A 17328-nucleotide genomic window follows, 5' to 3' on the forward strand; every position below is an offset into this window, starting at 1 on the left:
TCAAATACTACTATTGTCATTTTTTTTTTTTTTTTTTTTTTTTTTTTTTTTTGCTTTTTAACTCGTTTTTGCTGGATTGGAAGCTACCGCAGCATACAAATTCTTTAGTACCTTATTATACATTTGTTAGGCTGACATAATTCCACGGCTACTGGTTGCTCAGTTCTGTTTCTTCTTTCTGTTCCATCCCCCTCCCTCTTCACTTTTTCCTCTTAGGTCAGTAGAGATTAGTCAAATAGTGTCTTCAAGTTTACTGATCTTTCCTCACCAGTGCCCTGATGTCTACTGATACTATTGAAGACGTTCCTTATTTCTGTTGCTGTGATTTTTTTTTTTTAAAGATTTTATTTATTTGACAGACAGCCAATGAGAGAAGGAACACAGGCAAGGGGAGTGGGAGAGGAAGAAGCAGGCTCCCAGTGGAGGATCCTGATGTGGGGCTCCATCCCAGGACTCTAGGATCATGCCCTGAGCCGAAGGCAGACGCTTAACGACTGAGCCACCCAGGTGCCCTGCTGTTACCGTGATTTTTATTTCTAGCATTTTCTCTTATGTAGTCCACCTTTTCCACTAGACCTTTTGATGTAATAATCATAGTTATTTTAAGTTCTCTGTCTGATCATTTCAACAACTTGGTCATTTCTGTGTCATTCTGTTGATCATTTTGTTTCTTGACAGTGGCTTGTTTTTCTTTTTTTTTTTTTTTTGGTGTCTGGTAATTTTTTATGGAATGTTAAACAGTGTGTATAAGCTAGTAGAGACAGAGGTAAATAGTATTGGGCCTGGAAATGGGCATACCTCTTCTTAGTGTGGGAGGGAGGTTGAATCAGTTTAGTCTAGAGTAGGTCTGAGCTTGGGTTATGTTGTTCCCTTGTTTACCTTCGGTGCACCACTGGCTTCAAATTACTATTTCCAAATTCAGTATTGCCACTGTAGAAGTTGCAGGCTGATTTTTCTGGAGGGTTTTTTGTTGTTGCTTTGTTTTTTTTTTTGGTGTTCTTTTGTTTGTTTGTTTCCTGATGTTCCTGCTTCACCCTAAGCTTTAGGCCTTTCTGGTGTGCCTTGTGCCTCAGCGTTTCTCTCCATGCTGTTGCTTCTCCCCCATTAATGGACTACTCTTGCTTGTTCTCAGTACTTGGTAATCTTGGGGTCAGAGGAGGGGACAAAGTGAGTTGTGTTGTCCTGGTCCAGCGTACATCTTAAGCCTTGTGCCCCTCCTTAAGGGACAGGGGTTTCTTAGGTGGTTCCTCATCAGTGATCCTGCTCCAGTAACAGTAAGAGACCTTTAATGGAATGGGTCCTTGATTGTTTCTTGTCCCTCTGCTTGGTTGAAAGGATCTTCACTGTACCCTGTGGATGAAAGATTTGCTGCCCTTCTCACAGTAGTGTTATTCTTTAAAGAATAATGTAAGGCAGAAAGGCTTGCTTGGGGCTTTGTGTCTTTTCTGCAGTAGTGGCAGCTCCCTCCTCTGGGCCTGCACCACTGAGGGTAAGACTTTATCTGGTCACCTGCCTGAACCTACATCTGCCCCCCGCCCCCGCTTTTTTTTTTTTTTTTTTTTTTAAAGCACCAGGAGGAGTCTGCAGGTGGATAGGAGTTTCCTTTATGCCTGTGGTTCGCAGAGGTTCTGTGTTCTCACGCTAGTGTTTCAGCCTGTAGCAATTCATTAAAAATTTCAGCCGAATTCTTTTATCTGCTTGTTTGGCAGTCCCTGGCTTACTGCCATACTCATAAGTGAGCCAGTGCTTATTTGGGGGCAGTTTCCTTAGATTTCACTACAGACATATCTCAAAGATACTGCAGGTTCATTTCCAGGCAACTGCAGTAAAGCAAATATCACAACAAAGTAAGTCACATGAACTTTTTAGTATCCTGGTACATGTAAAATTTACATTTACACTGTAGTCTGTTAAGTGTGCAGTAGCATTATATCTAACAAAACAATGTATATACTTGAACTAAAAATATCTTATTGCTAAAAAATGCTAACTATCATCTGAGCTTTTTTGCTGGTGGGGGGGTCTTACCTTCATGTTGATGGTGATTGCTGAAGGTTGGGATGGCTGTGGCAGTTTCTTAAAATAGAACAAAATGAAATTTGCCACATAGATGAACTCTTCCTTTCATGAGCCATTTCTCTGTGGCATGTGATGCTGTTTGATAGCATTTTACCCATAGTAGAACTTCTTTCACAATTAGTCCACCCTCTCAAAATCCTGCCATCATCAACTAAGTTTATGTAATATTCTAGACCTTTTGCTGTTATTTCAACAATCTTTACAGCATCTTCCCCGGGAGTAGATTCCATCCCAAGAAACCACTCTTTGCTCATCCGTAAAAAGCAACTCTTCATCTGTGAAAATTCTGTCATGAGCTTGCAGCAGGTCAGTGCCATCTTCAGGCTCCACTTCTAATGCTGGTTCTCTTGCTGTTTCCACCACATCTGCAATGACTTCCTCCACTGAAGTCCGGAACCCCTCAAAGTCACCCATGAGGGTTGGAATCAGCTTCTTCCAAACTCATATTACTGTTGATAGTATTTTGTCTTCTTCTTTTGAATCACAGATGTTCTTAATGGCATCTAGAATGGTGAATCCTTTCCAGAAGGTTTTCAATTTACTCTTCTCAAATCCATCAAAGGAATCACTGTGGCAGCTATGGCCTTATGAAATGTATTAAGTCCTAAGACTTTGAAGTTGAAATTACTTCTTGATCTATGGGCTGAATAGATGTTGTGTTAACAGGCATGAAAACAATCTGTTTCATTGTACATCCTCATCAGAGCTCTTAGGTGACCAGGTGTATTGTCAATGAGCAGTAATATTTTGAAAGGAATCTTTTTTTCTGAGCAATAGGTTTCAACCGTGGCTGAAAATATTTAGTCAACCATTTGTAAATAGACGTGGTATCATCCAAGCTTTGTTGTTCCATTTCTAAAACACAGAGCAGATTTAGCATAATTCTTCAGGGCCCTAGGATTTTCAGAATGCTAAATGAACATTGGCTTCAACTTAGTCACCCACTGCAGTAGCCCTAACAGGAGAGCCAGCCTGTCCTCTGAAGCTTTGAAGCTGAGCATTGACTTCTTTCTAATTGTGAAAGTCTAGATGGCATCTTCTTCCAAAATGAGGCTATTTCATATAGATTAGAAATCTGTTGTTCAGTGTAACCACCCTCATGAATGACCTTAGCTGGATCTTCTGGGTCACTGGCGGCAGCTTCTCCATCAGCACCTGCTGCTTCACCTCGCACTTTGATGTCATGAAGGTGGCTTCTTTCCTTAAACCTCATGAAACCCCCTCTGCCAGCGTCAGACTTTTCTCCTGCAGCCTCCTCACCTCTTTCAGCCTTCACAGAATTGAAGAGAGCCGAGGGCTGGCTCTGGATTAGGCTTTGGCTTAAGGGAATGTTCTAGCTGGTTTGGTCTTCTATCCAGGCTGCTCAAACTTTCTCCACCCCAGCCATAAGGCTGTTTTACTTTCTTACCACTGTGTGTTCATTGGAGTAACACTTTTAATTTCCTTCAAGAACTTTTCCTTGTACTCACAACTTGGCTGTTTGGCCTGCTGTGGACATGCCTTCCTCACTAAATTTAATCATTTCTGGCTTGATTTAAAGTGAGAGATGCATGACTCTTCCTTCCACTTGAATGAACATTTAGAGGTCATCATAGAGGTAACTAATTGGCCTAATTTCAATATTGTGTCTCAGGGACTAGGGAGGCCGCAGGAGAGAAAGATGGGGGCGGGGGGGGGGAATGGTTGTTACTGGAGCAGTCAGAGCACACACAGCATTTACTGATAAGCTTGCTGTCTTCTGTGGGTATAGTTCATGGTGCCCCAAAACTATTACAGTAGTAACGTTAAAGGTCACTGATCACAGATCATTATAGCAAATATAGTAATGAAAAGGTTTGAAATAAAGTGAGAATAAGCAAAATGTGACACAGAAACATATAAAGTAAGCTAATGATGTTGGAAAAATGGTTCTGATGGACTTGTTGGATTCAGGGTTGCCAAGAACCTTCAGTTTGTGTTAAAAACAAGATCTGCATGGGGCGCCTGGGTGGCTCAGTCGTTAGGCGTCTGCCTTCGGCTCAGGGCGTGATCCTGGAGTTCTGGGTTCGAGCCCCACATCGGGCTCTTCCGCTGGGAGCCTGCTTCTTCCTCTCCCACTCCCCCTACTTGTGTTCCCTCTCTCGCTGGCTGTCTCTCTGTCAAATAAATAAATAAAAAATCTTAAAAAAAAAAATCTGCAGAGCCCAATAAAATGTGATATGCCTGTAGTTGGTTGCTATGCCATCTCAGTTCTCTGGGTTCAGGCAAGGTAATCATTTTGTAGATTATCTGTTTTTTCCTCTTTTTTTTTTTTTTAGTTAGAGGGGGTGTGATGCACTTTCCAGCTTTCTAAATCCCATGTGGAATGTGCAAGTACCAGTTAATTTATGAAACAGGCTTTTTTTGTGGCAACTTAGGTACCACACAGTCTTCAAAGAGTTCAATTACGTCGATCATGTGTCTGTGCCTTACATGTAGCAGTTAACGTTCAGCCCATCTTCGGGATCTTTAAGGGGCGCCTGGGTGGCTCAGTCGGTTGAGCATCTGACTCTTGGTTTTGGCTCGGGTAATGATCTCATGAGTGGTGGAATTGAGCCCTGCATTGGGCTCTGCGCTCAGTGTGGAATCTGTTGAGATTCTCTCTCCCTGTGCTCCTCCCACTAGTGCTCCCATGCCTGCTCACACGCACGCGCTCGCTCTCTCTCTCAAATAATAAATAAATCTCTTTAAAAGGCAAAAAAAAAAATCTTTAAGACTTTGTGAGTTGCTTCTTTAAAAAAAATCTGCATGTAGCTGTGCATGTGTGTTTCTATTCAGTTTTATCATTCTGGAATTCTAGGTGACCAGTTAAAAGACCTTCATGATTGATTCTCTAATTCTCTTACCTTTTTTTTCCACCTGTGTTCCCTCTTAGGTATCTCTCCCTGACCTGCCCATTTATTGAAAGATATCCTCAAATCTATCTTCCAGTCCTTCTATTGAATATTTGATTTGCTGTTAACTTTTAAGAGTCCTTTATTTTTCTCTGAATGTTCCTTTTTGAAGCCTTCATTTCTTGCTTAACAAGGAAATAGCTCATTTTCTGCGAATATTATAGTTCTTTTTAAGGTTTTCTTTGTTTTTGTCTCAAGTTTGTTTTTTTTTTTCTTCTGTCTTGATCTTTGTCCTTTGTGTCAATCAGATCTCAAATCTTAGGTTGTAATTGGCTATCGATTCATGTTTATGAGTGACATTTCTCAAAACTTAGAGGCTCAATAAGCATGAGTAGGACTTGCTGACTTGTGGGCTTCATTGTAGGGTGAACTTTGTTGAATTTGTGGTGTTACTGTACCATTTTCATGATGTTTTCACTTAAGTGTATATAACACATATTGATCTCTATGCCTCAGATTTCCCATCTTTAAAAAGAGGTGTTATGGGGCGCCTGGGTGGCTCAGATGGTTAAGCATCTGCCTTGGGCTCAGGTCATGATCCCAGGGTCCTGGGATAGAGCCCCACATTGGGTTCCCTGCTCAGCGGGGAACCTTCTTCTCCCTCTCCCTTTACTGGTCCCCCTGCTTGTGCTCTCTTGCTCTGTCAAAATCTTTAAAAAAAAAAAAAAAAAAGTGTTAGTACCTACCATATGGGATTTTTGTGAAAACTTAAATAAGTTAGTAAAAGTAAAACTTTTAGAACAGTGGTACATAGTAAACGTTAATTAAATACTGGGTATCATTGTCTTTCATTTGTTTTGAAATAATTGTTTTTAAAAATATCAAATCTAGCCTTAAATTTGCTTAGTTTATTATGATCTTAAGAAATCATACATCATTTCTCAGATGTACTTCTGTTGATTCCACCCCCCCCCAGTAAGAATTTGGATTTTTGGGAATACTTTATTTGCCTAAGTTTGAGAAATTATGTTTCTACATGTATGAATATTGGATAATTTAAACTTACCCTTTTAAGTCACTAGTTTTTAAAAGCCACTTTTTAAAAAAAATCAAGGTATAGTTGGGGAGCCTGGCTAACTCAGTTGGTGGAGCATGCGACTCTTAGTCTTGGGGTTTTGAGTTTGAGTCCCATGTTGGGTGTAGAGAATACTTAACATCTTTAAAAAAAAATGAGGTATAATCGATTTATAACATCAGTTTCAGGTGTACAACCTAAGGATTCAATATTCATATATATATTGCAAAATAATCACAAAAAGTATAGTTAACATCTGTCACTGTACAGTTACATTTTTTTTAAGAACTTTTAAGATCTTTTAGCAACTTTCAAACATGCAGTTCAGTATTAACTATAGTCACCATGCTGTATATTACATCCCCATGACTTATTTACTTTATGACTGGAAGTTTGTACCTTTTGATCACCTGCACTCATTTCTCCCATCCCCCACCCCCTGCATCTGGCAACCATCAGTCTGTTCATCTTTGAGTTTGGTTTTTTTGTTTTTAGATTCCTATAAATAAAATCATATAGTATTTGTCTTTCTCTGTGACTTACTCAGCATAATGCCCTTATGGTCCATCCACGTTGTTGCAGTGGCAGTATCCCTCCCTTTTTATGGCTGAATAACATTCCATTGTTTATGTATACCACAGTTTCTTTATCCATTCATCCACTGATATTTAGGTTGTTTCCATATCTTGGCTGTTGTAAATAATGCTTCAACAAACATAGGTGTGTTGATATCTTTTTGGGTTAGTATTTTTGTTTTCTACACATAAGTACCCAGAAGTACAATTTCCTGATCAAATGGTAGTTCTATTTTTAATTTTTTGAGGAATCTTCATGCTGTTTTCTATAGCTGCACCCATTTACATTCCCACCAACAGTGTACACGAATTCCCCTTTTTTCCCCCCACATCCTCACCAACACTTGTTATTTTGATAACTGTCATTCTCAGAGGTGTGAGGTCATATCTCTGTGTGGTTCTGATTTATATTCACTGATGAATGATGATGTTAAACATCTTTTCGATAATGTCGGCCATCTTTTTTAGAAAAATGTCTATTTATTAATTAATTAAAGATTTTATTTATTTGACAGAGAGAGACACAGCGAGAGAGGGAACACAAACAGGGGGAGTGGGAGAAGGAGAAGCAGGCTTCCCGCTGATCAGGGAGCCCTATGAGGGGCTTGATCCCAGAACGCTGGGATCATGACCTGAGCCGAAGGCAGACGCTTAATGACTGAGCCACCCAGGCGCCCCAAAAATGTCTATTTAGATTCTCTGCTCATCTTTTTAAGATTTTTATTTTAGAGAGTGCAAGCTTGAGTGGGGGGAGGGGCAGAGGGAGAGAATCTCAAGCAAACTCTGCTGAGCATGGAACCCAAGGCAGGGCTCAGTCCCACAACCCTGGGATCATGACCTGAGCTGAAACCAAGAGTCAGACGCCCAACTGACTGAGCCACCCAGGCACCCTCTCTGCTCATCTTTTAATTGGATTGTTTTTCTGCTATTGAGTTGTAGGAGTTCTTTATGTATTTTGGATTTTTTTTTTTTTAAGATTGTTATTTGAGCGCAATAGAGAGCAGGAGGGCATGTGTGAGCAGGAGTTGGAGGGCAGGAGGAGAGGCAGAAGGAGAGAAAGAAGCAGTCTCTCTGCTGATCAGGGAGCCCAGTGTGGGACTCAGTCCCAGGACTCTGGGATCATGACCTGAGCCGAAGGCAGACGTTTAACTGACTGAGCCACCCAAGCGCCCCTGTATTTTGGATATTAACCCCTTATCAGATATAGAATCTGCAAATATTTTCTCCCATTAAGTAGTTTGCCTTTTCATTTTGTTCATGGTTTCTTTTGCTGTGCAGAAGCTTTTTAGTTTTGTTTATTTTTTACTTTTTGTTTTTAATTTTTTGCTTTTGAGATCAAATCTAAAAAATCATCACCAAGACACGTGTTAGGGAGATTACTGCCTCTGTTTCCTTCTAGGAGTTTTATGGCTTCTGGGTCTTAGGTTCAAAACTTTAATCCATTTAGAGTTAATTTTGTGCGTGGTGTCATATGGTGGTCCAGTTTCATTCTTTTTCATGTGACTGTCCAGTTTTCCCAGCACCATTCATTGAAGAGACCATCCTTTCCCAAACATTGTGGGTTCTTGGCTCCTTAAATTAATTGGCTATACATACATGGCATATGTTTGGTAGCTATATTTGAATTGTTTTAACGCCTCTCTCTGTTTTCTCTAATACAGTTTATCAACATAGTGAAGCTCTTCCCCCCGCAAAAAAAAAGTATCGTATTTTCCTTACAATTGTATTAAAGTTACAACCCATTGAGTTATTTTTCTTGAACTTCTAAATTCTAAGAGTTCAGTGAGCAAAATTTATAGAAGTTATTTTTTTCTAACTTTGAAACCTGAAGCCTACATTAAGAGATTGCTTTACAAGAAGTAGAATTTTCATGTGGAATTTAAAAGTAGATTTTTTTTTTTTTAAAGAGGGAGGGAGGGGATGGAAGGGACAGAGGGAGAGAGCGAGAATCCCAAGCAGGCTCCATGCCCAGTGCACAGCCTGATACAGGGCTTGATCTCAAAACCCTGAGATTATGACCTGAGCCAAAATCAAGAGTTGGACACGACTGAGCCACCCAGGCTCCCCTGAAGTAGATTAATTTTATAGGAAAAAAAAAAAACTTTAAAAATCAACATGAGAATGGTCATAGCATCATTATTCATAATAGCCCAAAGATGGATACAACCCAAATGTTCATTAACCATGAGTGGGTAAAGTGTGGTACACCCGTACAGTGGGAGTGTCATTAAGCAATACGAAGGAATGAAGTACTGATATATGCCAAAACACACAAGAACCTTGGAAACCTGCGGAGTGAAAGAAACCAGACACAAAAGGCCGCCACATAATGGATAATTCCATTCATAGAAATACTCAGAATAGGCAAATCCATAGAGACAGAAGGTAGATTAGCGGGTTGCCAGAGGTGTAGGGGAAAGAGGATTGGGGAGCGATGGATAGGTAAGATTTCTTTTTGAGGTGATAAAGTGTTCTGAAATTAGATGGTGATGATTGTACATAATTCTGAATATACTAAAAGCCACAGAACTGTGCACTTTAAAAGGGTGAAATTTATGGTATGTGAATTATGTCCTAAAGCTGTTACTAAAAAATAATCTGGGTATGGACCCTTTTCAAGTGTTTCATCTGTTAGATGAGGTATTAAATAGGTTGAGAAATAACATTCCTTAACTTAAATGTGCTATGTGGTCCCAGACTGACCCTAATCATTTTTTAAGCAACTTTGGGATTTATTTCATACGCTATACAACTCACCCATCTAAAGTACACAATTCTGTGATTCAGGTATGTTGACAGACTTCTGCAGCCATCAACACAGTCAATTTTGGAACACTGTCATCATCCCAAAAAGAAACCACATACTTCGTCTCACCTCCAGGCGATTACTGATCTATCTTTATGAATTTGCCTATTCTGGACATCTCATGTAAATGGAATCATACAATACATGGTCTTCTGTTACTGGCTTCTTTTAGTATAAAATTTTCGAGGTTCATCCATGACGTGGCATATATTAGTACGTCATTCTTTTTTCTTGACAAATATGCCATTGTACGGACATTTGATCCACTCATTAGTTGATGGACGGACATTTGAGTTGTTTCCACTTTTCAGAGGGTATGAATAATGCTGCTCTGAAGATTTATGGTTAAGATTTTGTTGTTCAGTTCATTTCTCTTGGGTATATACCCAGCAGTGGCATTGCTGTATCATCTAGCATCTCTGCTTGGTGTTTTCCAGAGCTGTCACTGTTTTCCAAAGCCTCTGCATCATTTTACATTCCCGCTGGCATTGTGTGAAGGTTCCAGATTCTCCACATCCTTGCCAACACTTGTTATGGTCAGCCTTCTTAATTTCAGGCACTGTAACTGTTATCAAATATCCTCTCATTTGGTTTTGATTTGCATTTCTGTAATGTAGGTGTTGAGCGTCTGTGTGCTGCTTGGCCATTCTTTGGAGAAATGTGTATTGAAGTCCTTTGCCTGTTTAAAATTTTTTTTTTTTTTATTTTGAAGACTTAAGTTTTATAGAGCAGCTTCAGGTTCACAGCAAAATTGAGAGGAAGATAGAGATTTCTCACATGTGCCCTGTCCCTACCCATGCACAGTGTCCCCCATTATCAACATCCCCCTACCAGAGTGGTCCATTTGTTACAGCTGAGGAACCTGTGTTGACACAACCACACACACACACACACACACACACACGCACACAGTCCATAGTTTACCTTAGGTTTAATCTTGCACATTCTTTGGGTTAGGACAAATGTATAATAATATGCATCTATCATCATAGCATCTTAGAGTATTTTTACTGCCTCTATTCATTGTTCTCCCTAGCCCGGCCCCTGGCAACTACTGATCTTTTTTACTATCTCTAGTTTTGCCTTTTCCAGAATGTCATGTAGTTGGGCTCATACAGTATGTAGCCTTTTCAGATTCTTTGCCCATTTTTTAATCAGATTGTTTGGGGGTTTTTGTTTTAGGGGTTATTTATATATTCTGGACATACATTTATCAGGTGTATGATTTGTAAATATTTTCTCCTATTTTCTGGATTGCCTTTCACTCTCTTGATATACAAAGTTTTAAATCTTGATGTAGACTAATTTCTCTTTTTGCCTGTGCTTTTGGTGTCCTAGCCAAAAAATTATTGCAGAATCTGATGTCTTGAAGCTTTCCTGCTATTTTCTTCTAAGATCTTTATTGTTTTAGATCTTACACATAGGGTTTGGTTCATTTTGCTTTTTGTATATGGGGTAGGGTACAGATTTGATAATTTTTTTTTAACTATGGATATCCAGTTTTCCCAGCACCATTTATTGAAATTTTCCCTTTAGAATGGTCTTGGCACTCTTATTGAAAATCATTTGACCACATATGTGAGAGTTTATTTCTGGAGACTCTGTTGTATTCCACTGGCCTGTATGGCTGTCTTTATGCCCTTACCACAGTTTTGATTACTGTAGCTTGAAGTAAGTTTTAAAATCAGGCAGTGTAAGATCTCCAACTTATTTTTTTTCTCTGAATACTGTTTGGCTCGTCAGGGTCCCTTGAGATTCCATATGAATTATAGGATGGGATTTTTTATTTCTGGAAAAATCATCATGGGGATTTGATAGGTATTGCCATCTATAGATTGTTTTGGGTGGTGTTTACCTCTTAAGTCTTAAGTCTTACTGTCTGTGAGCACTAGATGTCTTCCTACTTAGGTCATTTTTAATTTCCTTCAGCCATGTTTTATAGTTTTAGTATACAAGTCTTTTGCTTCCCTGGTTGAGTTTATTGCTAAGCATTTTATTTCTTTTGATGCCATTGTAAATGCAATTGTTTTTCTTGGTTTTGTTTTCTAATCATGTTATTTTTGCCCATTTTTAAATTGGGCTGTCTTTTTATTGAGTTGTAAAAGTTCTTTATTCTGGATACAAGTCCCTTATCTGATACATGATTTGTAAATGTTTTCCATCATCCTGTGTGTTTTACTTTCTTTATTAGTACGAAAACACTTCCCCCAAAAATGCTGCCCTTAAGATGATAGTAAATGCTAAGGTTTTATTAGAATTCACTTTGTTAAAATATTAGACTTAACCATTTTTCTATTTTTAAATGTGGTAATGTATTTTATAGAATAACATTCAGCGGTGAAATGTGTATTATATAGACTATTACATAGATACTATATAATACTTTGGAAAATGCATGATATATTAGGCGAAAGGAGGTATAACATAAGCTGCTGTCATACGAATAAGATTATGTTTAAAGAAAATCTCAAGGGTGTCTGTGTGGCTCAGTCAATTAAGCATCCGACTCTTGGTTTTGGCTCAGGTGGTGATCTCATGGGTTGTGAGATTGAGCCCTGCGGTGGGCTCCACACTGAGCAGAGAGTCTACCTGAAGATTCTCTCCCTCTGCAGCTCCCCTCACTTGCACTTTCTCTTTCTCTCTCTAAAATGAATAAATCTTAAAAAGTCTCAAAAATGCATAGGAAAGTAATTAGAAATACAACAAAATGTTTATAGTGGTCATATAATGACTAGGACAATGAGTATTTTATTTTCTACTTTATGTATTTTTTAGCTTGTATTTAGGCATTTCTTAGAACAAAAAATTTTTGGAAAGAACATAGGAAATTTTTTGACCCAAAAGAAGTATGTAACGCGTGGGAAAACATAACATGTGATGACACAGGATATCCCTTCCTATGTGTCTGTGCACAATCAACCTGACAGAATAGCACAGAATAAAACTGTGTTTCATCTTGCCCTCTTGTAGAATGAAAGCAGACATGTTACTACCATCCCGTCCGTGGGTGCTATACAGTCTAGTAACATTAAATATCGGATCTCTAATAATCTCCTGCAAATCTGCATTCTTCATTTCTACTGCCCTGTTAAGTTGTATAAATGAACTGTGCACCAGTGATACTGGACTTACATATGTTACCAATTAGTTTGAAATTTCTAAAAGCATTTAACTGCTTAGAGTAAATACGTACGATAGTTTCTTTGTTGTTGAATATTTACTTGAGATTGTTTGCTTCATAACAAACCATTCTTTTGGTGGTATATTCTATCAGTCTGTATCACATCAGAAGATAATGTTCTATATCTTAAATCAGATTTTTAAAAAATATCTAGGTCTGTTGGGGAATTTTTTTTCAACAGGCGTCGTAGGAATAACGTTGAATGTATTTGCTGTAATTTTAATAACGGCTTTGTTATACATTTGGTTTAGTCACATGAACCAGTTTGGTAAAACAGATGATTTACTTAAAAAATCAATTATAGAAGTTGTTTGTGTTAATTTTGGATTGGCAATTATTTAGGCAATCATCAGTTATTACAGTTAGTTGAATTGTAGTACAGTTGACCCTTGAACAACATGGGTGAGGGGCACTGAGCCCCACACAGTTGAAAATTTACGTGTAAGTTTTGACTCCCCCAAATCTTAACTACTAATAGCCCACTGTTGACTGAAAGCCTTACCGACAACATAAACAGTTAATCATGTATGTTACATGTATTATATACTCTAGTCTTACAATAAAGGAATCTAGAGAAAAGATGTTACTAAGAAAATCATAAGAGAAAATCATTTACAGTACTGTGTTGTATTTGTTTAGAAAATCTGCGTATAAGTGGACCTGCGCTGTTCAAACCTGTGTTGTGCAAGGGTGGGCTGTGTTGAGCTTACTGTAGTTACTTAATGTATTCACTTACTGTACACATAACTGATGTGCTTTAGATCACAGATTCCTATGGCACTTGTTTCTATTATAGAAGCTTGATAATAATTAGTAATTTGGAAAAGGGCTATAATAAAGTCTTAGTTTAATAATAGCTAAAAACAGTTTCTCTGCTTTTTTAGGAGTTGGTAATGCTTCTTTTAGAATATAATGCAGATGCTACTGTTGTTAATGGGAGTGGACAGACAGCAAAAGAAGTCACTTATGACAAAGAAATCAGAAACATGCTCGAAGGTAAATATTATGGATCTTAACATAAGTAACATTTACCTTAATGATAGGCAAGGTCCAGAACATAAGTAGAAATAGCTTCTGGAATGCCAAAATAGACTACATTGAGCTTATACTCTAAAGATGATACGATCTTAGAGTCCTTGATTGGACACAAAATCATTTTGAGTTTCCTTACAGCTTTAAAACTTAAACAGATTTTTAAGACTTGCCATAATGTATGATCAAATCTTCAACAAAATTAAAAGCAGAAAATCAGAGGCAGGAGAAAGAGTATGGCTGGTGGGCTGCAGAAGCATCATTAATGAAGGAATACAGAAGTGCAGGACAGAGAAGCTGGGAGAGGTACAGCTCTTGGGAGCCGTTTGATGCTGGGGAAGACCATTCTGTCTGGTTCCATTATCCTGACTTACTGCATTATGTAGTACGATGGCCGACAGTAAGTTCTTGATGGATCAGCATCATTGCTAGGAACTTCAGATATTGTGTTAAAGAAGATAGGAGTCTGCAATAACTCAGAGCAGTTTCTCCAAGAGAGAATAAAACATATTTTGATGCTTACGTTGGGAAACTCTCATATGGTAGGCTATCCTCTGAATGGCCATGACTTTGCTATAATTTTGGTAGTATTTCTATGCTAGAGAAGAAAAGATTTCTTTCGACTTTAGAATAGAAAGCACAAATCCTGTGTTTCTTTGCTTTGCAATTCAGAGAAAGGCAAGATAATTTTGTATCGAAAGGGTATTTATTTCTTAATTATTAGTATTTTTAACTATGTAAAAACCAGTATCTTTTTACTGCTTTCCAGATGTCCTTGAAAACTAGAATATTTTCTTGTTTTCCCATTAAAATGATGCCTGCTTGTCAGACATCCTTAGGTCACTGCCTTAACTCATTCTTGGCTTTAAAATAAAACTTTTTCATTTAAAACGAATAAGCATATCAACATAAAACGTCTTCTGTAGGGCTCTGTGTTATGTGATATTAGATGTGATCCCTGCCCTTTAATATATTGTGATCTAAGTGAGAGGATGAGGTCCTGTTCTTGACCGTGTCCTGTCATTTTATTTTATTTTTTTAAAGTAGTCTCTATGTTCAACATGGGGCTCAGACTCATGAACCTGAGATGAAGAATTGCATGCTCTGCTGACTGAGCCAGCCAGGCATCCTTGTCCTGTCGTTTGAATTGTAACAAGATGAGAACCTGAAACTGAGGTTCTCCTGACGGTGGAATGTTAGGTTAGCCTGACAAGTTGACATTTAGTGGGGCTGATCATAAAGACATGTTCTACTGACTCCCCAAATCCACTAAGGACAGGATTTAGTTGACTTACATTATGATTTGTCAGCTAATAAGGTGCTAGCCTGAAAAATGGAAGTAGAAGCTTAATTGATTCTGCTCTGATGAGATCACCTTAGCCAGATACATTTGTGCATAGCACCTTAAATGGGTCAGACTTCAGGGAGTGCATCTAAGAGCCCTCCAAGACTACAGGTAGAACAGAAACCACATGGTAGGGTAAGGCACTAGAGACAGCAAATATAGTCACAACAAAATCACACTCAAGTATCTAAAGAACTTCTATTGTGATCTTATTTGTGGCAGACCAGAGCTAGGTTGGCCCAGTTGATGGAGTGCCAGGAGTTGATCTTTGGGTCCTGTGTATTGTAATAATGGCTTGGGTTGCATTTCAAGGTGTAGTGAGTTCATGTGACTGGAGTTACTTGGATAAGGGTAGATGACTACTTGTCAGGCACCAGAGAGGAATACCTTCTTCTACATACCATTTGTCTTTCATTTTATTTTGAGAAATTTCTAACCTATGGGAGAGTTTCAAGAGTAGTACAACAAATACTTCCTTCACTTACAGTCACCAGTCATTACCATTTTGCCATATCTGGCTTATCCTTTATATATTGCTTAATGTTATTTACTTTTAATTTTTTGCAAAACTATTTGGGAGTAATTTATAGACAGTAATACCTTAGCTCTAAATATTTAGTATGTATCCCTTAAGAATAAGGGTATCTTACATAATCACAATATAGTGATCAATCTCAGGAAATTTAACATTATTATAATGTTTCTATTCAGATTTTTGTCAATTGCCCAAATAATGTCCTTTGTAGAAATTTTCCCCCAATCCAGAATCCAATCCAGAATCTCTCATTGTGTTGTCACATTACTTTAGTCTCCTTTATCTGGAATAAATCCTTAGCCTTTGCCCTTATGATCTTGACCTTTTTGAAGAAGAAGGCAATTGTAGAATTATTTGTAGAATGTCTCCGGGTTTTTTTTTTTTTTTTCTTCATATAATTAGATTCAGGATATGCATTTTTGCCAGGAATGGTGAGGTGGTATCCTTTACCGGTGCATCACATTAGGAGAATACATGATGTCATTTTGTTCTGTTACTGGTAATGTCACCTCTGATAAATCAGATAACAACATTATCCATGGTAAAGGTACTTCCTCCCTTTGTAAGTAATAATCTGTGGTAAGAAAAATGTAAATTTCCCATTTACCAATAGTTTTTTATTTACCAATCTCTTAATCAGTGATTTTTAGCATTAATAATTCTTGCCTTGAATCATTTATTGGAGATGGCAAATGGTGGTTTTCTTTTGTCACTGAAGTACATTTGCCAGGTTCTTGCCTACATTTCAAGTGCATTACTATTTCACTTACCCTGTGTATGTATAAAAGTGTGTTGCTAAGATGGAGTTAGACTTCATGATCTCTGCATCCTTATTAACTCCGGATGCAGATTCAAAAGAAAAATAGTTTATTGTCATATAAAAATTAAAATTTATAGGACAATTACTTTTTTAAATGGAATATTTCCTTTAAAAACACTTATTGGGGGTATAAAACAGATGTATAAAAGTATACATTATTAACACACAGCTCATGGTTTTCACAAACAGAACACATCAATGTAAATAGCACATCAAGAAACAGAATGTTACCCACACTCTAGAAGCCTCACTTCCCCAACTGGAATTTTTCCTTTTCATTGGCTGGATCAATAATCTTTCAGTGTCCTTAATGAGCACAGGACAAGAACATATGCAAGGCTTTCCACTCCAAATCCCCATTTTCCTTCAGTTACGAACCTAGGCAATGTAGAAAGAAACATTAGGGTTCCTTCACCTCTTTTTCCCTAAAGTGTAGAACCAACATGATTAAGCATTTATTTGATTATTCAGCAAATATTTCTTGGCCAAATGTGCATTGAGCCAGACATGGTCACAAATGCCTAGGATACACAGAAGAGTAAGAACAGTACCTGACTGCAAGAATGACCGAGGGGGTAAATGACAGCTCCAAGTAGTACATGTAATAGTAGAGGTACATACGACAGGGACAGGGATGTGACTGTTCTCAGAGCTCACACTCCAGTAGCCAGAGGACCAGTAAGAGGAAACACTGAAGAGCGTGAATCCCAGCAAAAGCAGAAGCCATTGAGAGCCTATGCAGAGGCTTGGTTTGCCTTCCTCTGAGGTGGGGAGGGAGTCTGGGTGTGTAAATACAAATGTGAGAATAGAAGATAATGGTACGTTAGGAATGTTAGTCATTTCTTTAACCTAGCTCCAGCTATTGCCGTATTCAAGATAGTAATCCCAGTGTTTCCCCAGTCAGTTGGCTCCCCAACCTGTTTTTTTGTCCATGACCTGACTTCAGCCAGCGAGACCCGAAAAACCTTTTGTAGTTACTCCCTGGCAGCCTTTAAACAGGATTTTGTGTGCATGTCTGAAGTGAAATT

General features: G+C 38.3%; 1 protein-coding gene across 1 annotated transcript in view; it reads left to right on the forward strand.

The window, feature by feature from the left end:
• OSBPL1A (oxysterol binding protein like 1A) overlaps positions 1-17328 on the forward strand; it is a 222853-nt gene that overhangs the window by 36016 nt on the left and 169509 nt on the right. The window contains exon 5 of the mRNA XM_040632633.1: positions 13453-13564. Coding sequence (XP_040488567.1) covers positions 13453-13564 — 112 coding nt within the window. The remainder of the gene's footprint in view (positions 1-13452; positions 13565-17328) is intronic.

This window comes from Ursus maritimus, unplaced genomic scaffold (genome assembly GCF_017311325.1).
Source record: "Ursus maritimus isolate PB19 unplaced genomic scaffold, ASM1731132v1 scaffold_18, whole genome shotgun sequence".
Classification (NCBI taxonomy): Eukaryota; Metazoa; Chordata; class Mammalia; order Carnivora; family Ursidae; genus Ursus; species Ursus maritimus.